Source organism: Pongo pygmaeus, chromosome X, assembly GCF_028885625.2.
Source record: "Pongo pygmaeus isolate AG05252 chromosome X, NHGRI_mPonPyg2-v2.0_pri, whole genome shotgun sequence".
NCBI lineage: Eukaryota > Metazoa > Chordata > Mammalia > Primates > Hominidae > Pongo > Pongo pygmaeus.
The window spans coordinates 128,910,849-128,934,575 of record NC_072396.2 but is presented as its reverse complement, the minus strand read 5'-3'; the positions used below and the strand labels follow the sequence as shown (position 1 = coordinate 128,934,575).

Here is a 23,727-nt window from a genome sequence, read left to right as displayed (position 1 = left end):
AAAGGCATGTGTTCACATAGTGGTTAGACAAATAATATCTTCAATTGATAATAGGGTGGTTATTCAGCCACTGGATTCATTCTCAGCTTTTAAGAATCCCCCAAATGGACTAGATACCTCTTTCTTTTTCTTGTTTTTATTCTTCTCAAGGCAAAAATGCAACATTTAGAACAAAGTTGTCTAACTGTGGAAGTTTACTATTTAAAGCATTGGTTCTCAATGTTCTCATGTGGTGATTGTCAGAATGTAGATGACTGGGCTGCATTCCTCTGAAGCAGGTTTGGTAGATCTAGAGTTGAAACACAGGCATCTCCATTTTAAGTTCTCCAGGTGATCTACTGATACAAGTAATCCATAGGCCACAGTTGTAGAAATGCTATTTCTCGACCCTCATTATAAATTCTCACTCTTATTGTTCAGTGGAAGATATCAGGACCACCGCCTAGAATCTCTCCTTCTAATCAGAAATAGCTTATCCCAGTGAAACTTGGTGAAGCAGGTAATTTGGATTGAAAAGGGAAAAAATGGTACACAAGAAAAGTGTGAGTTTAATAGGCCAGAACACTAAACTCAGAGTCCAAGAATGCTGAATATGAGAAATTTATAGAAAGGTGTAATGAGGAGAAGATAAAACACACACAAACACACACACACACCACAAAAAAAAAAAACCCTGCGAGAATAAAGCATAGGTACCATAATAGTTCAGACTTAGAATTTGATCATTATTGTGCTCAAACACAATTTTAAAATACAAACATTTTTTCACCTCATTGTCAGAGAGACTGACATTTGTATAATATTATAGATTTTCAGAGAAGTTACCATAAGTCTTATAAAAGTTCTGTTGCACGGTACATATTTATGTCACCAGAACCACCTATCGGTACCTTCAAAGCCATCTCAATTCATCTGAAATCTATTCTTCTCTAAGAATGGATTGAAAGGAAATTAGTGGCAGAAAACTGATAAGCATTTACAGTTCAGAAAGCATTTCTCAACAGAATACTTAGGTTCTAATGCTTTTAGTGGTGGTGAATTTAATATGAACACTTACTTTAAAAGCCTTCCATTGTCACTTATTAATGAAAATGAAATACTGAATATCATATTTAAGCTGTCAAAATAGTAGATTAAATAAGTTGCTAGAGAAGAAACTTTATTTGCTAAAACCTAAATTTGAAAAATAAACAGTAGACTTAGTCATCTGTGTTACATTTTAAAGCCTATTTTGCTTTTGAGAAATGGCCTGTAATCCTGGTACATTTTTTAGCTTTATCATGAATGTCTCTTAAGAGTACAATTCAACTAGAACATTCATGTACTTTAGAGATAATGATGTTTTTTAGTTCCACTCTTGATTAGCCAATTCAGCAAACCCAGGGCCCTTTTTATAATTTTGTACTGCATGTGACATCTTACAGATGTCTTTGTATGTGATTTTGAGTAGTAAGTGCTCCACAAAGAGCAAAGGGCAAAATTGTCATAGGTCCAGAGTTCCTGCAACTTAAAAAAAAATAAAGACTCTACAGCCTGGAGATTCGTTCATTTTTTATCTTTTTCTCTGTATTACTAGAAATAATGGATGACTGTTCAACCAATTGCAATGGAAATGGAGAGTGTATCTCTGGCCATTGTCATTGTTTCCCAGGATTCCTTGGACCTGACTGTGCTAGAGGTAATGTTGCTCTGTTATTCTGATTGGTTTAGGAAAATAGATGTGATTTCATAACCCAGAATTAGTAGTAATAGTAATAGTAAGTAACATTAGTAGTGGTGACAGCAACACCAGCAGTGTTCCCTACGGCTGCTGCCAAAAGCTGAGCACTTACTCTGGCAGGCACTGTTCTAAACACTTTGTGTTCCGTCTTTTAATTCCAACTTCCTACAGTAGCTCTATGAGATAGGTCTGCTATTATCCAATTTTTATGGGCAAAGAAGCAATGCCAGAGAGTTTAAGTGACTTAACCAGGGTTACCTAACAGCTGGGATTTGTACATAGGTTGTCTGACCAGTCACTACGTGATGCTTGTATTTCCTTCACAAACTAATTCATAATGAGCTGACTTTAAAAGTGAACTAAGTTGATAACTGCTTATACACACCAATGTATGTGGAAGGAGTGGGTTATCACCAAATGAGTAAGGAGCCTACAAAGTAAAGACTGGAAAGTCAGAAGTCAAACTTAGCAAACTTCACTCTTCTTGGACTTGCCCATAGTTTAATTTTTGAAAAGCTTTAGGTAAATCACATCATGTTTTCCCATAGACTTACAGTTATTATTTTAGAGATGTTTTCTGCTCATTTTCACTGTATTCTTAAAGTTCCCAGTCTGCTAATATTTTAATATCAGGTTTCTCAGACACTTAGTTTCTTTCTATTAAATTCAATTCAGTAGAGAATTCTAAAACACTTGCTAGGTTCCCAGCACCATGATAGATCTTGAGGAGGTGGGGGTTGAGTGTGGAGGTGATGGTTGGTATTAAAAAATCGATAAGACAAAAAATACAGGCCTTGTCCTCAAAAAGTGCATAGTTTTAATACAGAGACTAACAATGACAAAGCAGAATTAGCATTCTAATAAAGGTCTGCACAATGTGTTATAGGAACAGACATCTGTCCAAAAGAAATCTATTTAATTACACAACTTTTTAAAGATAATACTTTAAAACATTAATAACTTTATTTATTGCTTTTTAAATTTTCAGATTTTGCTTCCTAAAAGTAAACACACATCTCCCTGAGGAAGAAAAATATAAGAAAGAATAATCCTAGCTTAAAATAATAACAATAACAGTTTAAGAGTAGGGTGAGATCAAATGCAAGTACTTGAAATAATTTCTCCACTCAGGATATTTTTAATTTACCTTTATTTCACTCCCATAAGAGGAAAATTCTGTTTGTAATCATGAACATGTGCCTATTTAATAAAGGGTAAGACAGAAATAGTACAATTTTTTGCCTGAAATACGAAAATCAATAGAGAATTGCTCTTTGGAGACTTTGAAAGTATTATGAGAACATTACAAGTTCATTTGCCAACCTTCAGATTCCTGCCCTGTGCTGTGTGGTGGGAATGGAGAATACGAGAAAGGACACTGTGTCTGCCGGCATGGCTGGAAGGGGCCAGAGTGCGACGTTCCAGAAGAACAATGCATTGATCCAACATGCTTTGGCCACGGCACCTGCATCATGGGAGTCTGCATCTGTGTGCCAGGATACAAAGGAGAAATATGCGAGGAAGGTCAGAATCCCATTTTAATCTATTGCTTCAGGCTTTTCTCTCACTCAGTTGTCCAAGGTGTCATTCTGTTCTCCTAGTAGAGATGCAAGTGGCCTTTGCAAACAATGAATGCTCAGCATCTTAGTGCATGCAGCAGAGGGTTTGGGTCAGCGGGGCTCTTGTCTCTTCTGACAGATTCTAATGTTATACATGAGGCTGTATCTGTGACACTTTCAGAGCAATAATGAAAAATAGTATTGTACATCCCTAATTTCTCTCACTATTTTATAGCTTGAGAATGTCCATATTGATGATTTTAGGTGTTAACTCATATGCTTTCATTATTACAGAATGCATTATGCTACATCTCACTTTAAAGCACATAATAAAAATAATAATATATGCACGTTTGCAGCCATTTTGCAAATGTTTTCTTTGGGAGTGATTTGTAATTACCATTACTATTATTGCTTTATATTATTTATTTTTACATACCTAATGCTGAAACTTGACCTCCATGCCTAAGGAAGCAGGCTTACTACTAATGAGTTTCAAAGCCATGCCTTTATATTAAATTCACCCCAAAGGAGTCTTTATCCCCCCAAAATTTTGAAATGGCAAGTTTTATCATTTAAAGAGACACACTGGAAAATAAGTTTACTAGTAATCAGGCATTTTTCATGCTACATTCCTCAAACAAGACTGATTTCAGAAATAATATTGAACCATTACCATGGGAGATGGTCTCATCATAACTGTTGTTCGGGAAACAGGCTGCTGAAAATGCACAATAATTGCTTTTTAAAGATGGCTCATTAAGACTATTACACAGCATTCTAAAGGGTTTAATCTCATTCCACTCCATGAACAAGCAAGACTAGCTTTTCACCTCCCATTAGCAATAGTAGAATTTTGGTGTGACAATTATATCTGCTCCAATAAATGGCATTTGGCCTAGACAAGGCACTGGAGTTTCTGAGTTACTTTCGCAAAATGTTTTTATGGTGATCCAAATGAAATAATTATATTTAAGTTGTAAATTCAGATGCTATATAGACCCACACAGTGTTAGTAAAAAAAATACTATCACATCTACAAATTACCAAGAAAAACATGTAATCTAATTAATTTAGATCCCTCTAATTTAAATTTTGTAAGCAGTTTAAAAAAGAGTTCACTTAAATTAGTCTTCTCCAGGGTCACTAAGAATATCTGTAGAATAACCAAGATATTAAGGAATAATGCTCAGTACATTTAATGGTATAAATTTTTCCAATGCAATAGAAAAAAAGATGTTTTAAGTCAGACTTTGCAGCAGGAGCCCACAGGCTGAACCAGGCCTCTGAATGGGTTTTGTTTGGCTCACACTGTGTTTCTGTTGTTGCTGTTGTTTAATGTGACTTATTTGCCAAAATTTAAAAATAGAGAAGTGCCATATGAAAATTCCTATTTCTGGCTTCTTTAAACACTAGAAAATCTGGTGACCCTGGGCCCACATTGCTACGTGGTGGCAATCAACTGGAGCCAAGTAGCAGCAGTTCTTTTTAAAAGGACATTTGCTTTCAGTTTGCTCCCAACGCACCCTTTTTTTCTTCCATATGGCCCATTTCCTTCCTGTATGCCACCTGCCTGGCCCCTTTAGCCATATGATTTTGTGCTTCTAAATTAAATATGACATGAATGATTTAAATATGACTTCCATGAATACATTGAAGCAGGCTTCTTAATAAAATAGGCTATATTAAGTTAAATACTACTTTATTAAAATTATTATTCTTTAATATAACAAAATGGCCTCCTTCTGAAAACAGATTCTATACTTTGGACTTTCCCTCTCTCTTCAAATCATGAATCAAATTAGATGTACCTTCTGGTATTTATTTGCTTATTAGCTCAGATAATAAATTATTGTGCTAACGACTCCAAGATCTTGGGCTAATTATAGTGGCAATAACACCAATTATAATAGTGCTTAGTTAGACTTACTCTGTTCCACAGACCCAAGCCACACCCTAAAACTAGGCAGTCTTGGAAATGCAGGCAGGTTGTCACAGTCTATTTGCATTGCTGGAAAAGTAATTCAAATCATACGTCCTCATTACGATTAGTTATTTTAGTCTCATTTTATTTGTATGGAAAAACTAGAAATTTGGAAATCAACCTTTCTATTTCCCATGGAATGGTTACTAGTTAAAAGCACAAAACAATTTTTCCCCCAGGCAAGCATAAGAACCTACCTCTAAAACAGTATACACATTTGTTAGAATGTATACAAAAATTTCCAGACTCACAGAATCAGAGACAAATGGAATTGGGTCTGTGATATTCTAAGACACTGAAAAACCGTGTTCTCATAGAAGGAGAAGCCATGAAGAAACGAAAATTAAGTTTTAAATATTACATTTTCAGTACTTTTAAGGAATAAATAAGAGATTATAATAAATTGATGTGAATTTTATTATTTCATGCAACAGCATTCACCTTACCCAATACCTTGAATAATCCAAATTTCAAAAATTTATATAAACTCTAGACATATCAAGTAAAAGTCTTCTCTGGGAGCTATGCTTCCATTTTCAGAAAGGATAAGGAATGACTTAGCAAAAATTCTTGGGCTTTTTTGCAAAGCTGAGCAATCCCTCTTGAAGGCCCACAGTACTCCACCCACTTATTTGTGTGGGAGTACTGCACACTGTTCACAGTTTCACACAGCACATGTGTGGTTTCCTTCTCCTTCTAAATTTAGGTTGCAACCATTATGATACCCCACCATATTTTGAAGTGTTAATAATATGGTTTGGATAGAGTGTTTGCATGAGTCATTTTATTGCCTAAGTAAAGCAGCATTGATGATATAAAACTAGGAAATCAATGTAATCTCCGTTTCATCATACTAAGGTATGTTGGCCATACCTGTTCACTGTTAATCACCCCTCCCCCCCAACTTTTTTGTGCCTTCAGAGGACTGCCTAGACCCAATGTGTTCCAACCATGGCATCTGTGTAAAAGGAGAATGTCACTGTTCTACTGGCTGGGGAGGAGTTAACTGTGAAACACCACTTCCTGTATGTCAAGAGCAGTGCTCAGGACACGGAACTTTTCTTCTGGACACTGGAGTATGCAGCTGTGATCCCAAGTGGACAGGATCTGACTGCTCAACAGGTGTAGTGGAGTTAATTTCCTTCTCCTTCCTCTACTCTTAAGTTCTAACTGTTCCTTCCTTAAGGTAGTGCTTCTTAAAATGTGATCTGTACACCTTTGTAAGTCACAAGAGGTTTCCAGGTATGTCCTAGGTTAGTATTTTACTGCATTTTTATTTACAGCACGCTGTTACCTATTTTTTTCATCTTGTTTTTCATTGTAGGTCTGTACTTGAATTTCTGTCGTTATTTTGTATTCTCCTACAGTTAATTAATACATTCCCAAGTCTCCTATTGTCAGTTCTATGCATATTATTTCAAATTATATCTCTCCCAAACTCAAATAATCTGGCATTTCCAACCGTCTGTGAAATATTTCTACTGGGTGTCCCATCACTTAAAAGCACAACTTAGCCCAGGAACTCTATCCCATTTTACATATTGCTATATTGCCACTCAATTGCTATTCCTACAACTTTGCTTTCCTTTTTTCATTCCCTACTCTAGCATCTTCTATAGTTTCCCATTATCTGTAGATAAACTTCAAGTATCCTAGTCTACGATCAAAAGCCTACCACAAACTATTCCAAAAATCTTTCTCCAGCCTATCTTCTATTTTTGCTTCCTGCATAAATCCTTTCTTTGCCAAAGTAATCTATGTGCTCTCCTTACCCTTAATGAACCATATTTTTATACTTTTCTCCATGCCTTTTCCTCCTCATGAGATGCTATTGTAGTTCCACCTAGTGAAATCCAATCCAGCCCGTCCACCAAGACCAACTATAATTTTAGCCATTCCGTAAAATGTTTCTTGATCACATCAACAGGGATCCGCTGATTTTTTTTTTTTTTTTTTTTTTTTTTGAGATGGATTCTCGCTCTGTCACCCAGGCTGGAGTGCAGTGGCGCGATCTCGGCTCACTGCAACCTCCATCTCCCAGGTTCAAGTGATTCTCCTGCCTCAGCCTCCCGAGTAGCTGGGACTACAGGCGTGTGACTCCATGCCAGGCTAATTTTTTTGTATTTTTAGTAGAGACGGGGTTTCACCATGTTAGCCAGGATGGTCTCGATCTCCTGACCTCGTGATCCGCCTGCCTTGGCCTCCCAAAGTGGCAGGATTAAAGGCATGAGCCACTGCACGGGCCAGGATCCCCTGAAATCTTACCATGCACATTGCTAAAGAGCACAGAAAACATTGTGATGTAGATATGTGTGCACATGGCTTGTCTTTTCACCTGAATTATAAGCACTAAAAATAACAAGTTATTCTTTATACCATTTTTCTTCAAACCATGTACTCATTAAATAAGTAGAATTAATAAGTGGTAACTCTTAGAAAGCCTCTGCCTATGAATTTTGTTAAAGATGTAAAATGACGTGGTAAGCAGGAAGGACTTTTTGTACCACTGGATTAGCTCATGAGCTGAAAAGTCTGTGATCCTACACTGTAAGGAAAGAGGAGAATTTCTCTGTTTTTATTTTATTTTATTTTATTATTATTACACTTTAAGTTTTAGGGTACATGTGCACAATGTGCAGGTTAGTTACATATGTATACATGTGCCATGTTGGTGTGCTGCACCCATTAACTCCTCATTTAGCATTAGGTATATCTCCTAAAGCTATCCCTCCCCCCTCCCCCCGCCCCACAACAGTCCCCAGAGTGTGATGTTCCCCTTCCTGTGTCCATGTGTTCTCATTGTTCAATTCCTACCTATGAGTGAGAACATGCGGTGTTTGGTTTTTTGTCCTTGCGATAGTTTGCTGAGAATGATGGTTTCCAGCTTCATCCATGTCCCTACAAAGGACATGAACTTGTCCTTTTTTATGGCTGCATAGTATTCCATGGTGTATATGTGCCACATTTTCTTAATCCAGTCTATCACTGATGGATATTTGGGTTGGTTCCGAGTCTTTGCTATTGTGAATAGTGCTGCAATAAACATACGTGTGCACGTGTCTTCATAGCAGCATGATTTATAGTCCTTTGGGTATATACCCAGTAATGGGATCGCTGGGTCAAATGGAATTTCTAGTTCTAGATCCCTGAGGAATCGCCACACTGACTTCCACAATGGTTGAATTAGTTTACAGTCCCACCAACAGTGTAAAAGTGTTCCTATTTCTCCACATCCTCTCCAGCACCTGTCGTTTCCTGACTTTTTAATGATCACCATTCTAACTGGTGTGAGATGGTATCTCATTGTGGTTTTGATTTGCATTTCTCTGATGGCCAGTGATGGTGAGCATTTTTTCATGTGTTTTCTGGCTGCATAAATGTCTTCTTTTGATAAGTGTCTGTTCATGTCCTTTGCCCACTTTTTGATGGGGTTGTTTGTTTTTTTCTTGTAAATTTGTTTGAGTTCATTGTAGATTCTGGATATTAGCCCTTTGTCAGATGAGTAGGTTGCGAAAATTTTCTCCCATTTTATAGGTTGCCTGTTCACTCTGATGGTAGTTTTTTTTGCTGTGCAGAAGCTCTTTAGTTTAATTAGATCCCATTTGTCAATTAATTTTAGCATAATAATTCACTGCAATTCTAATTATACTTCACTGAAATTTTGTTGCCTCACATAGACGTAATACAGGAAAGAGGAATACATTTTAGAATTTCAGAAAATGATCAAAATGCTAAAGGCAATCTAATAATAACTAAAATGAAAATCTTAAAGACCGTACATATCTATATCCTTATATACACATATAACCTTTATGTCTAACAAATATATATGTGCCTGCTAAGTGCTTGTCATGGTACTTGATGCTAGGGTTATAGTAGTGAACAAGGTGGATGTGGTCCTTGCACAAATGGATCCTACAGTTTAGTCAGAGAGACATTGAACAAGTTAGAAAAAGGTTACAAAGGGAAAGTTTCTGGGTATTATGAGACTGTACAGTAGGGACCTAACTTGATTATTAATTTACTTACTAAATGTTATTGAATACTTTCCATCCTTCCATGTTTCAGATACACTATCATGGCTTAGAGCTTTAAGTTAAAAATGATAATATTAATGTTATTATTATTATAGCAAACACATAATAATTATTATGTATTAGTCACTATTGTAAGCATTGTACCTATATTAACTCACTGATAACAACTCTGTAAGTATGATAATCATGCCTACTTTACAGATGAGGAAACCGAGGCACTGAGAGGTGAAATATCTTGCCCAAAGACAATCATATATCTTCTGGCTTCACAGTTCATACATTTCACCACTATACTGCACTGTCCTCTAAAATTTATTATCTAACTCACCACGTATAAAAATGTATCATTGTTGGACCATGTCCAGGGCCCGGTGTCACAGAGCACAAAGGAGGGAGCAGTAGACTATTTTTGTGAGAAGAAGCCTTACAGTCAGGTAAGGCTTTGTAGAAGTCTTAATATTTGAATTAACACCAGAATGATGATTGCATGTTTATCACATGGACAAGAGAGGAATGTACATTTCAGGCAGAAGGAGCAGTTTAAACAAAGAAATAGAGCTATGAATCTAAATGACACATTTGGGGACTTGCAAGCCATTGGGTACAGCTATAGCCTAGGAGTGCAGAAGGAGATAAAACTGGTGAGATGAGCAGGGGCCAGAAAATAGGGAGTTTTATTTACACACTATGCTGAGGAATTGGCATTTCTTCTTGACGCAATAGGAAAGCATTGAGTGATTTAAAACAAACCGCCTTTGAGATAGACCACTGAGAAGACCAATTGTAGCTGAATGATATAAGGAACTAAGAGACATGTGCAATGTGATTATTGGAGTAGTCAAGGAGCATGATGGTGAGAAGGGCCTGAATTGAAGCTGTAGTTGTGAGAATGGTGAGGTGGAAACAGACTAGAGAGGAATGACCATGGTAGATGTAGAGAAAAGAGACAGGGTAACTGCTTTGGATGACTAGGTAAAAGTAAGTGCTGCCAACTGAGACAGAAAAGACATAGGCCGAAAAGTAGGTTTGGGGCAGAGGGGCTAGCTATGGTGAGCTCAGTTGTGGACATGCTGTGTTGTAGGCATCTGCAGAAGATCCCGCTTGCATATGGCCAGCGAGGGGTTGATAGTCAAGAATGAAATTAGAGAAGAATCCTGAGCTAGATACAAATATTTGGAACATAGTTGGGACCACAGGAATGCAAGCTACTGTCCAGGGAGAGTGTGGAAAATGAGAATGAAGAAAATCAGAACCCTAGAGAACACCAACGTTAATGTCTTTACTATGGTAGGGTGCTTTACAGTGAGTCAAACGCTTGCCTCTTTATATATGATTTAATAAATACATATTGATCAAACAGTGATTCTGAATCATATAATTGCTCCCTCAGATCACTCACCTTTATGTGCCCTTCCTGATGCCTCAGAATTAGATAAAATTCCTGGTATTGTACTACTCTCCAGTTGTATAAATTCAAATATTTGTATTTCCATTGAGTTAACATTAAATTCAATGTACTGAGAGTTTCTCTTTCCCTGCCCATTCCTATTCCCTAACACACAAAGACATGCACTAGTCCTGTTGGCCAAGAAGAAAATCACAGAAGGGGAGGAAAAGGGTAATTATGAACATGGCTGTATGTTGCCCTCTCCTTCTCTTTCTTCCAGATGAAGTACCCTAAACCCTACCCCACTCCTTTCTCACCCCAAACAACCCTTACCCACCAAAACAAATGAAATGATGAGGGGAAAAAATGATAGCCCTATAGAATATTAGACCTGGAAAAAAGTGTAGATATCTGATTCAATGTTCATTAAATGTTCCTCTTCCGTCCACCTCAGCATCCCTATGGATTTTAATGCACTGGGGCACAGAGAAGTTAAGCAGTTTGCCTCACAGTGTGAGAACTACTGCACTAGTCAAAACCTCCTCATTTACTTGTTTATTTGCCTAACATTTCTTGAGCCTGAGCCCCTATTATGTCTCCGACAGCATGTGAGGCAATAGTATACAAAGAAGGATGAAACATCTATAGTTGGGGAGGCAAATGTGAATAAAGATGAAAATACCTTGCACTAAATGCTAAAAGATAGAGAGAGAGATACAATGTGCAAAGAGTCTTTAATATTTACTGATGGTTGAGGAAGTGATCACAAAAGACCACAGATCATGAAGGTCTCTGTATGCCATGCCTAGGAGCTTGGACTTGACCCTGAGGACAATAGGAAAGCCATTTAAGGTGTTTAAAGAGGGTACTGTCATGACCATGCTTGCATTTTAGCAAAGTCATTCTGTAAATGGTTTGGAGAATATAGTCAAAAAAATGATGCAAACTTGATATAAGGGAATTTAAGTGTAGATGGAAAGGAAAGGACAGACATGAGAGGGGTTAGAAAATAGCACTTGAGGCCAGGCGCAGTGGCTCACACCTGTAATCCCAGCACTTTGGGAGGCCAAGGCAGGTGCATCACGAGGTTAAGAAATCGAGACCAGCCTGGCCAACATGGTGAAACCCCGTCTCTACTAAAAATACAAAAATTAGCCAGGCATGGTGGAGTGCACCCATAGTCCCATCTACTCGGGAGGCTGAGGCAGGAGAATCACTTGAACCAGGGAGGCGGAGGTTGCAGTGAGCTGAGATCACGCCACTGCACTCCAGCCTGGGCAACAAGAGTGAAACTCCGTCTCAAAAAAAAAAAAAAGAAAGAAAGAAAAGAAAAGAAAAAAGAAAATAGCACTTGGTGACTATGTGGGTATAAGGGGAGACAGGAATTTTCACTGACTCCATGATTTCTGTATTGGGAGACTGTAGGAATGGTAACACTACTAACTGAGTTGTGAAATATTCATCTATTAAACAAATTTTCATTGAATATCTTCTTTGTGCCATCTGCTACACTTTTGGGATATATCAGTGAAGAAAACGAAGATTCCTGCACTAATGGAGCTTGCAGTCTGTCAGGGAGAGACAGATGGTAAAAAATGAACAAGAAATGTATGAGTTTTTGAAACATGAAGAAACTGAGAACCAGAAAGGTTAAATAATTGGTCCAAGGTCATAGACCTGGCTAATTGCAAACCTGCCAGAAGAAACCAGGTCTGCTGATTTTATGTAATGTCTAGCATTCTTTTCAGCCCTCAGGCCCTATTCCTGCCAAAGGAAGAAGGAAAAGTTAGACAAGGAGACAGAACTCAGGTGAATAGATTAGTTTGCTGAAAAGGAGATAAAGGACATCAAATACCAAGTACATAAATGACACATTTTTGTACAGAGGTCTGGACCAAAGCCACATTCATCCATTCTGGACCACAAAGAAAAAAGATCACTAGAATCATCCCTTGTTCACAGAAGCAAAAGGGTGGATAGGTATGACCCAAAACTCAGCAGCCTCTCAGGCAAAAGGCTTCCTAATAAAACTAGCAGATTGAAAAATAAGGGAAGGAAATGCCTTCCAAATCTCCAGTGTCATGGTAGGAATAGTCCTTCTGTGATTTTTAAGCTCCATAAAGGTTGTTCCCACAGAGCATATTTAACCATCAAGATGATCTCACTGTGCAGACTTTTAATTGAGTGTGCTCAGTACAGGAAGCAATTTAACATCTGATTCTTATAATGGATCATGTCATTTCAAAGGTGGATATGCTCTTTGCCATTGATTATTTTCTTCCACTAAGCACATGAAGCTTAGCTGTTAGCATGTTAACTGTGCTGCTGTGATACCAGGGGGACTATAGTGAATGGTTTACTGATTATTTTCAGTCTGTATTTCTAGGAACATTGAGTATTGTTAACAGCTCTAAAATGATATTTGATATAGGCTTCTTTAACCTGATGGCCTCACGACACTTCACAAAGGTTGACTCATTCTTTAAAAATACCTGAAGAGGAATACAATAGAAGCTTGTTATAATATGCTTTAGATTTGGATATACCACAGGTCAAATCATGCTCCCTGAAAACATAACTCCTTATCATGAAATCTCAGTAATACATTTAGCCTATTCTAAGGGTATTGGCCCTAGCCTCTGAGATCAGCATTGTACAATGTATCCGCTATATTCCTTTTGTAAAATCTGACTTCTCCTGGTCACATAGTCTTTGAAAGGGAGCATAAAAGCAGTTTAGAACTTTGTACTACTCTCTTCTTGATGAAACCTCCTTTGAACCACTCCCTCTATCACTACTTGCAAATAACTGACAGCAAAATTTATAAGTGGTAAGCATTTAATAGAGAGGCCAACTCTTGTCCTTTCTCTACTACAATCCTCTCTTATTATGCTGTATCTTAGAAGTGGGTTAATCAGCTGGAGAGATGTGAAGCATTAGGCCTTGAGGTTCTTTTGAACATACTATTCGCTATTCAGCAGAAATCATATAAGGTATTATCATGATGTGCCCCTTCTAAGGAAGGTTAGTTCCTTAACATGTCAGAAGGCTTTGTTATAAGGATATTTCTTTTTACACTATCCTATGACATGTGTCCACCTTGCCCATCAGAAAGATATCAGTATATGTGTGGGTGTGCATGTATTCACACACAGTGACCGTGAATAACTTAATTTCTTTTAGTCTTAGCCACCTCATTTGTGAAATAGTGGAAGATTAGCAAAATGGCCCATGAGGTCTTTTCCAACACTGAGATCTATGATTCTTAATACTGTATATTGAACTATTGACACTGATTATGAATGGTTCATAGATTTAGTTCATAAACTCTCTTGAGTTTATTAACTGTAAATAGCTTTGTTTTCATTATAAGGACATCCACATTTTGATATATAGACTATGTTATTTGAGGATTTCCCTTTATGTATGGAGATACACATACACACACACATAAACATGTGTATGTGTGTATATCTTCATTATAACAATGTCTCATTATGTTTGGAAGTGTTCCCTAATGGATGATGATATGCATCTACTAATAAAACAGATAATTAGAGGAGGAGGTTGTAAGAGGTTTATGTAATTGTTGTTGCTGAGGAAACTTTCCTTGATTATACAAGTACCATATGCTTTAAAAACATTATTAGTTCTCCCGTTTATTGAAAGTGCCAATAATCAAAAGATTTTTCACATGACTCTACGTGTCTAGCACATGTAATGCATCACTTTCCTGCAATTTCTAGGCATTTATTAGGTCTTATGAAATGATTCATGTGTACACAGCGTTTTTTTTTCCTTTACACATAACAGTTACAGCAGGCTCATACATGCCATTTGTTAAAGAATCTTTGTTCAAAATGTAATGCACGCACCATGAGAATAACTATGGAGCTATTCATCATGCCACTGAGGGGAAAAGTCCACTCACATATAAGGTATCTAGAATTTAGCATCTTCAGTAGAAAAAGAGACAGTTAATGTCACCATATTAGGAACCTAGGATTGCAGGTACATTCTTCTCTGCAGCTTTGGACACACACCTGGGTTTCTTAGAAATAGTAACTGAGTTCTTAGAAAAAAAAAAGTTTCTATTAGTTATAGCAATAATGTTAATATTATCATAATGCTACAAGTTCCCTGGACTTAAGGTTCATTTCTGCAGATCGTATGGGGCAAGAAAAAAGTTGAAATATAGGTAGTCACAGAAATATGATAGGAGGGTTTATAGTGCTTTTTAGTGGATAAAAGACAAAAAGCTTATGCCTAATTCATATGCAGGCTTCATTTTTTTCATCTTGATATTCAAAGTATGACAACCTGTGCTCACATTTATTTTAAAATAATTCTTTTTCTACTCAGTAAAAAAATAAAAGATAAACATTAAGGTGACTCTGATTTGATTGGTTAAATAAAACAAGCATCTGCATAAAACATGGTAGCTATTTCATTAACATTACAGTGAGATTAAAACATTAACTCTAGATTATTGAAGTAAATGAAATTCATTGGTGGCACTAGAAATACAATTCAAAAGCATCCTTAAGACAATTCCAAGTCAAATTAAGTGTGTAAGACTGAATCTACAGGAATATCTTTGGGAGGTAGATATGAAATGGAAAAAAAATCACACTATTATAGTGGTATCATAGCCATACATTCGACTCAGAGATGATTTGTCACCCCAGGCCTTTTTTGGCCCAAATGAAAGTAGAAATTGAACCGCAAAATAGTCTCAGATCCAAAAATTCTTTATCTTTATACAAAAGTTCATTTAATGGCCATAAGATTTTATAATTTTATATATATATATAGTAATTTAAGATTGTAAGGCAATTTAAAGCACATTAAATATCAAATGTTTTCAAAAGACATCTTTTACATTTTTGTTCTGAGACAATAAAACCACACATGTTATACCATTATTAGCAGGCAACAATGCAATATATAGTGAAACTTTTGACAATTTGACAAGTTTGAAGTAAAAGGTAAGTTTGCAGCTGCCTCTCTATAAATCTGAGCTAACTCTACTAACTGTTCCAAGACATTAAAGCTTTAAAACTATTTTTCAAACCAGAGACATATGTTTAAATAAGATGGCAATTGTGAAGCAAGAAAATGTAAGTAAGCCTGAGTGCGTGTTTGTTTACATAAAGTACAGTACAGTAAGAATCCATTTGGACAGACCAATGGAAATGTCAAAAGAAAACAGGTAAATCTTGTGTTTCATTATTCCCCTTCCTTCAACTCTTATTCTGAATTCTAGATTCATTGGCTATTTGTCATTTTTCTCAATTCATTTTTAGCTATACGAAGTGATGACAGATCCCAAAAGGAAGTATTTACAAGGTGTGTCTGTCCCTGTATATGAGAGATCCTATGGAGAAAGTGTCTACCACTACAGCTTGCCCTGCTGCCATGGAAATTCTCTGACAGGGGAGGATAAAGTAGAAAGGCTCTATGGTGGAGATGGCTGAGAGAGGTTGAAGGAAGCCATAATTCAATTGTGCAAAAATTAGTGGCCATGGGGAAGGATCAGAATAAATTGTCCCAATCCTGTGTTCCAAAATCAGGTGATTGGAGATATAGAAGAATACCCCATATGCTTACCCCAAATAAGCTGAATGATACTATTCCTGTAATAAAAATATCCTGCATTTATCTGATTGTTTTATTTTTTTCTCCAAATACATACCAGTGTTTTTTTTTTTTATTTCATCATTATGGCCATGATCCAGGGTCATTATTAGAGTTTGGATTGCATATTGAGCTTTGATGATACAAAATACCTACAGGACTGTTCCAGAGATTTGATTTACATATATATTTCCCTGAATCATTAGAGAGAAGGAGAAGTGGGATGGGAAGGACATAAATTAGTTCTTCAGTAAAGAGTGAGGACAATAAATTTTAACTTAGAAACTTGTTAAGGTCAGGCTCATAGAGACTCTGAATGGGTAGTTGAGTCTGCTATAAAGAACTTGACTTGTACCCCAGCTACCAAATTTCCAGTATCCTAGCAAAAATGTTTCTGTTAGTCTCATAACACCCACACAGTATAAGTAGGGTAAGTAATAGTTTCTTCATATTAGAGTTGAATGAACTCCTTTACTTTGAGAGGCAGGGCAAGTTACTTTATTGTGTATGCTTCAGAGTTGAGGCCACTGGTAGAATTCACACCCCAATATCCTTTCTTAAAGATCAGTATGGGCTGGGCGCAGTGGCTCATGCCTGTAACCCTAGCACTTTGGGAAGCCAAGGCGAGCAGATCATGAGGTCAGGAGTTCGAGACCAGCCTGATCAACATGGTGAAACCCTGTCTCTACTGAAAATACAAAAATTAGCTGAGTGTGGTGGCATGCGCCTATAATCCCAGCTACTCGGGAAGCTGAGGCAGGAGAATTGCTTGAACCCGGGAGGCAGAGGTTGCAGTGAGCCGAGATTGTGCCACTGCACTCCAACCTGGGTGACAGAGCAAGACTCTGTCAAAAAAAAAAAAAAAAAATCAGTATGGATTTTTTTTTTTTTTTTTTTGAGGCAGTCTCATACTGTCACCCAGGCTGAAGTGCAATGGCTTGATCTCAGCTCACTGCAACCTTCGCCTCCCAGGTTCACGTGATTCTCCTGCCTCAGCCTCCCAAGTAGCTGGGATTACAGGCACATGCCACCATACCTGGCTAATTTTTTTGTATTTTTAGTACAGATGGGGTTTCACTATGTTGGCCAGACTGGTCTCGAACTCCTGACCTTGTGATCTGGCTGCCTCAGCCTCCCAAAGTGCTGGGATTACAGGCACAAGCCACTGCATCCAGCCAGATTCATTATTTTTATCCTACTTGGGACTTGCTGAGCTTCTTGAATATAAGAACCCATGTCTCACATAAATTATAGAAAAATTTCAGTCCTTATCTCTTTGAATCTTGATTTTCCCCATTTTGGTATCCTTTTGGAAGTTCCCTTAGACTGTCCATTCCATTCTAGCCTCCATGTCCTTTACTCTTTTTTCTTACTTACTATCTCTTTGTTTCCCTTTGTTATCTTGTAATCAGTTTCTCCATATTTATCTTCTAGCTCACTAAATCTCTCTTTAGCTATGCTTATTGTAATGTTTAACCCTTTTATTAATTTTTCATTTCAATGATTACTTTTTGTTTCTAAAATATTTACTTAGTTTTTTTAAAAAATTTGCCTCATTATTTTGGGTAATTTTTTGCTTCTTAATTGTGTTTTTGGTTACATGAAACATGGTTATTTTATATACAGTATCTGATAAATACAGCATATGAAGTCTTTGTGGATGTGGGTCTATGGTTTGTTACTTCTGTGAACTCTTGGATATTAATTGCATTCTTGTTTTTGGCTTTTTTAAATTGTGAGCTCAAACAGGTTGGAAATCTAAGTCCTGTATGAAGAAAGTATTCTTCTGGTGAGGATTTACATTTGTTTCTATCAGAAACCTGCCTACACTACAAATTAGCGTAAACTTTAAAATACTATGTTGCAATTTTTTAGGCCAAATAAAGAGTACAAATATGAACCCTAAACCCACATGAAACCTGGCTAGTGGCCATGAGGTCTCAGAGGAGGCTTGATATTTAACATCCTCATAGACCCAAGCCTAAGACAGATCATTTTCTTTTACTCTGTCTCTGCAACACACATTTTCTTCCAGATTGGATATATATCCCAATATATATCCCTAATCTTGCACAGGCCCAAGGTAGCTAAAAACTTTTGCTCACTCTGGACCCTCATGAAATCTCTGGGTCACTCAAATCAGCAGATGACCCATGTCCTGGCACAGCTCTGACTTTCCATATAATCTTGGGCATGTGAACCACTATGGGTCTCAATTTACACATCTGCAAACTATTTGTAACCTAAATTCACATTTCAATTCATCTTTAGTAATTAGCATTTTTACTCTAAGTGGATCAAACAACTTAAGTTCCAGTAAAATTAAGAATGTAGTCTACTAAGATATGGGTAACAATATTAGATCCAGTTCCACAAAACTAGAAGAGCTTATTCCATGCTAGCAAAGAATGTTCTAAGAAATATTGCTCAAAAGACATTTCAGGAACCATAGCAGTCAAAGTCTGTGAGGTTAATAGTGGAGTCAAGAATAAGTAGTTTCAACAATCAAAATAAGCTTCCCACACTTCTCTGCTAGGTTCATTCATTTTTTTTCTTTTTTATCAAGAAAGATATTGAAGGTTCATTCATTTTTTAAATGGAATTCTGCATATCAAGCAATGAAAGTTAAGGCACTCTAAATACGATTTCCTACTTTCTTTTCCAATGGTCTTCTTTTTGTTCATTTCTTTTTTTGACAGACTTGTCATAATCATAGAATATTGACAATAGATGAGATTTTAGATGTCACCTAGTTCTGCCCATTCCTTTTATAGATGAGGAAACTGAGTTCCAGAAAGGTCGGATGACTTATGGACAGTCATATAGCTCATTAGGCACGTAGTTAGTATGAAAAACAAGTATTGTGATTTCTGGTTTAGATCTTTTATCCAATATACCATTCAGAGAGCCTTCTATAAATTTAACAGATTCTACCCATTGTCAACAGTTCCACTGAATCTCTAGAAAGTTGGCAATGAGCATATATATGGGGAAGGATCCTGGGACCTTTTTCTTGACTATCAGAAAGTTATAAAAGTTGTCAGAGATTCAGCATGGAAAAATTCAGACAGAAATGAACTCAAATCCCAGGCCTGTTTCCAAGTTACTGTATTGCCTTGAGTAAGTTGCTTGGATTCTCTGAGCCTCTCCTGTAAAATAGGGAAATAATTAATATTTTGTAATATAGTTGTAGGGGTTAAATGAGATAACATATGTGCAACACATAGCATGATGCTTTTCCCATAGTGGGCACTAAATTATAATGATACATTGTAGCTATTGGTGGCATTGTATGTCAATTCTCAATGTAAAGACACATTTCAAAGACAAATCTTTTCTAAGTAGAAGATAAATTAGTAGATGATAAATCTCAAAGAAATTCATCTTTAAACACTGTAAAGCTGAATTAATTTGAAGGAGTATGAAAATTCTTTCTACTCTAAAGTCTTTATGTTCTTTTGTCACTATCCAAATGGTATTGTTTCTTGTGTTTGCAGAATACAGATATATGTTTTACTGGAAAGTCAGCTAACAAGTAGCTATTCTGCCTCTTCACTACCTTTACTTTGAGCCATGCTATTTATTATAAAATCACATTCAAGGAAAATTTACATTCCTGATGTGTCAACTAAGATTATAGTTCAGTGATTGGAAATACCTCCCCAAGGGGGAAAAAAGAGATAAACAAGATAAAAGTATTATTTTATTTTAGGCAAAAGAAATCTAGAGGCAGGCAGTCCAGGGCTTGTATGGTGACTTCAGAAAGAAAGCTTCTTCCAGCTCACCACTGTAATATTTCTAGGATGGAGCCCTTATCCTTATAGTACACAGTGGGAGCCAGTGCTCTAGCTATTACATCCTCACTATAGGCAAAATGAAGAAATGATGAGGCAAAGGGACTTCTCTACTTTCTTTTAAGAAGACCTCACTGAAGCTACTGCCAGAAACATTCACTTACATTTTATTGATCGATAACTTAGTCATGTGAAAACACCTAGCTGTAAAGGAACTGAGAAATGTAATCTTTATTTAAGGAAGTCATGTGCATAGCTAAGTAATGTCTAATTGTACTGTAGCTTTCTAACTCCCTCTTAACCAACACAAGAGGGAAAAATGATCAATTATGTAACTCACAGTGTCCTCAAGATAGACAAACTCATAGCTCAATTAAAATAAAACTTTTCTTTTCATTGAAACAAATGAAATACTTCTCCTTTAGCTCCTCTTCAAGACTTGTATGGAAGATTAATTAAAATATCTCCTTATTAATTTTTATATTGATTACATTATGAAATGATATTTTGGATATATTGGGCTAAATAAAATATATTATTTAAATTAATTTTAATAATTTTTACTAAATAATTTTGTTTTACTTTTTAATGTGGCTACTAGAAAACTTTAAATAATATATGTGGCTTGCACTTAAGGCTCACATTATATTTCTATTGGGCAGCAGTGCTTTAGGATATGGCAGTATCAAGTTTAGCCTGGAAAACATAACTACATATATATTCCAAATTAAACTGATTCTATTCCAACACCAAGGTAACTAAACAAGTTAACTTGCAGTATGAAATTATTGACAAAGTAGATTAAATATGGAGAAGGTCTACCAAAAATGATTATTTGAGTCCTAATGTAACTGACTAACAATCCTTTTTGGCAATAATAAGACAGCAAGGATAACCATTTTAAATCTACTTCTAGTTTATGACAATAAAATCGTATCCAGGAAATATAAAAGAATAAATATATTTATATTTCCTAAGACAGGAGGAGCATCAAGTTGTTAATACTCAGAGCTCTACACAAGATGATAAAGAATACAAATATGAAACGACAGTGGAATAATTAAATACCTAACGATAACCTGTTTCTTATATAGAATATAGGCTGGGGAAACTCAGGCTTTCAGTTTCTCAAGAAGGAAGCCATCATATGCTTTAGATGAAATGTCTAATAAAGTAATAGGTTTGTAACTTGGAGAGAGTAGAATTTTAATGTCGTAAAATGAGTTAGACACACTCTGGGTCCAGCCAGCCAGAAGACCTATGGAGATAATAACTATAAACAAACTGGTAAGGATTAGAGTTTATCATTTAGAATAGTCTTTGAATAGTTCTCCCACCATGAAATCTTCCTCTGATGCTTTATTTAGCTTGTGTGGTTAAAAAATCATGTGTGCTGTATAAGGGACATGGACAGAGGTGGCTCAGGATCACCAAGCTGTCAGTTGGCATCTGAGCTGCCATGACCTCATTCTCCAAATCCATACCTTGTGTAACTGCCACGGAGCGTGGCCTTTTTAGGGGATGCAACGGCCAAATTCAAATTTTCCCACGAGGTCATAATAAATCTGAGATTTTACTTAGCAATAAGCTTTTCATATATAGACTTGACTCTGATAAAATCCAAATGGCCTTTTCTAAATTTATTCTTGCTAGTCACCACATTAACTTGGCCAGAATTTTTTTGTTTGTTTTTCTCTGCCCACCATTCTTATCAAACCAGATACTATGACAGTAGGACAGAGTGCATATATCCATTTTAATTAGCATCAATTCATTCATAGTGGGAGCTGCCCCTCACTTAAGGCACATGAGGGCAGGGTTGAAATGGTTCTTGGGAGTCAATGGAATGCCCACAGTGTGTGAAAGCCTCTCAGTCCATCACCACCTCTCAGCCTCCTTACATAGTAAATCAAAATGTAAATGCAAACATAGCTCTGGAACAGCTATACCAAGGATCAAAATAGTGAAGAAATGATTAATGTCTACCTTTTTCAGAATATCCATCTTAACGATGGGTAGTTAGAGAGGAGAATCTAATCCTAGTCAATAGTCCTATGCAGCAAGTAAAATCTATAATGTTTGCCACCAGGCTAGATACAGACAAAGTTTCTTACAGATTTATCCCACATCCTACTATTCAGTATCAGCAGGGTTGGTGTATAAATACATTTTTATTTGTGTGAGGAATTTTCCTTTTGGGTTATTGCATCTCCCTCTAAAACACTGCTTCATGGGAAAGCAACTCACACAGTCCCTTAAGACTTCTGGTAGAAAGAAATAGGATCCACCAGCATTCTGAAATTCAGCTCCCAAGGAATGATTAACTCTACCATAAGGAGCAGGTAATGGATAAAAGTTTAAAGATGATTTTAAAAGGACCATATATCTAAGCAAACTATGTGCACCTTGGCAGGAGATATACAAGAACAAAGGCAAATCATTTCCAGATTGCTGGGAAACTGAATCAGGACCAAAAGGAAGATCATCCAGTTGTATGAGTCAGGCATTCAGCAGCAGTCCACCTGACATCTGTCAAGTTTTATGGTGGCTGTTGTTTCTTAGATAAGTGGAGAGGGAAAGAGACAAAACTCATACACGCGAAGATATCTGTGCTAAAAACAAGATCGTATGAGAACATTAAAACCAATCAGAAAGTGCAATACAATAAGAGTGCTTGCCTGTGAAATTCCAACCTGAGGAGTTTCAAAAAAATCTTAATTATCAAAGAAACTTTTGGTGACTCTAAAAAATCTATTTTAATAAATACATACATTAATGGAATTATGTGGTAGGTTGTCTGCTGAAGCTTCTACCTCCATTGGAGTAGCTCGCCCTAATCTGGCAAAGGAAATCCTCTGGTTGTAGAGTTTGTAGACCCCTACTCCTAGGGGTGTATTAGACATGCTTTTCTTCACTCAGATCATCTGCACTCTGGTAGGCTTTTTAAATTTTATTTTTTAATTGACAAGTAAAAAATTGTATATATTTATGGTATACAATATGATATTTTGACATATATATACATTGTGGAATGGTTAAATCAAGCTGTTGAACATAGGTATTACCTCACTGATATGGTTTGGATCTGCGTCCCCACCAAATCTCATGTAGAATTGCAGTCCCCAGTGTTTGAAGTGGGGCCTGGTTGATGGAGCTTCTCTAATCATGGGGTTGGATTTCTCATGAATGGTTTAGCATGATCCCCTTGATGCTGCTCTTGTGATAGTGAGTTCTCATGAGATCTGGTTGTTTAAAAGTGTGCAGCCTTTCTCCCCTCCCTCTCTCTTGCTCCTGCTTCCACCATGTGAGACACCTTCCTCCCCCTTTGCCTTCTGCCATGATTGTAAGTTTCCCGAGGCCTCCCCAGAAGCAGAAGCCACTATTCTTCCTGTACAGCCTGCAGAACTGTGAGCTAATTCAACCTCTTTTGTTTATAAATTACCCAATCTCAAGTATAGCAGTGTGAGAATGGACTAATACAGTCACACACTTATTTTGTTTTTTCATGCGAACACTTAAAATTTACTCTTAGCAATTTTCAATTATATAATGTATTGTTATTAAGTGTAGTCACCATGATGCATAGTAGACCTCTTAAACTTATTCTTT

The 23,727-nt window shown here is 36.7% G+C and overlaps 1 protein-coding gene across 2 annotated transcripts in view; it reads left to right on the top strand.

The window, feature by feature from the left end:
• Nucleotides 1–23,727, top strand: part of TENM1 (teneurin transmembrane protein 1) — a 498,370-nt gene that overhangs the window by 221,671 nt on the left and 252,972 nt on the right. For both annotated transcript variants that reach the window (XM_063659976.1, XM_054472526.2), the window contains exons 7-9: nucleotides 1,577–1,678; nucleotides 3,050–3,244; nucleotides 6,185–6,385. In XM_063659976.1, the coding sequence (XP_063516046.1) occupies nucleotides 1,577–1,678; nucleotides 3,050–3,244; nucleotides 6,185–6,385 (498 nt within the window). The remainder of the gene's footprint in view (nucleotides 1–1,576; nucleotides 1,679–3,049; nucleotides 3,245–6,184; nucleotides 6,386–23,727) is intronic.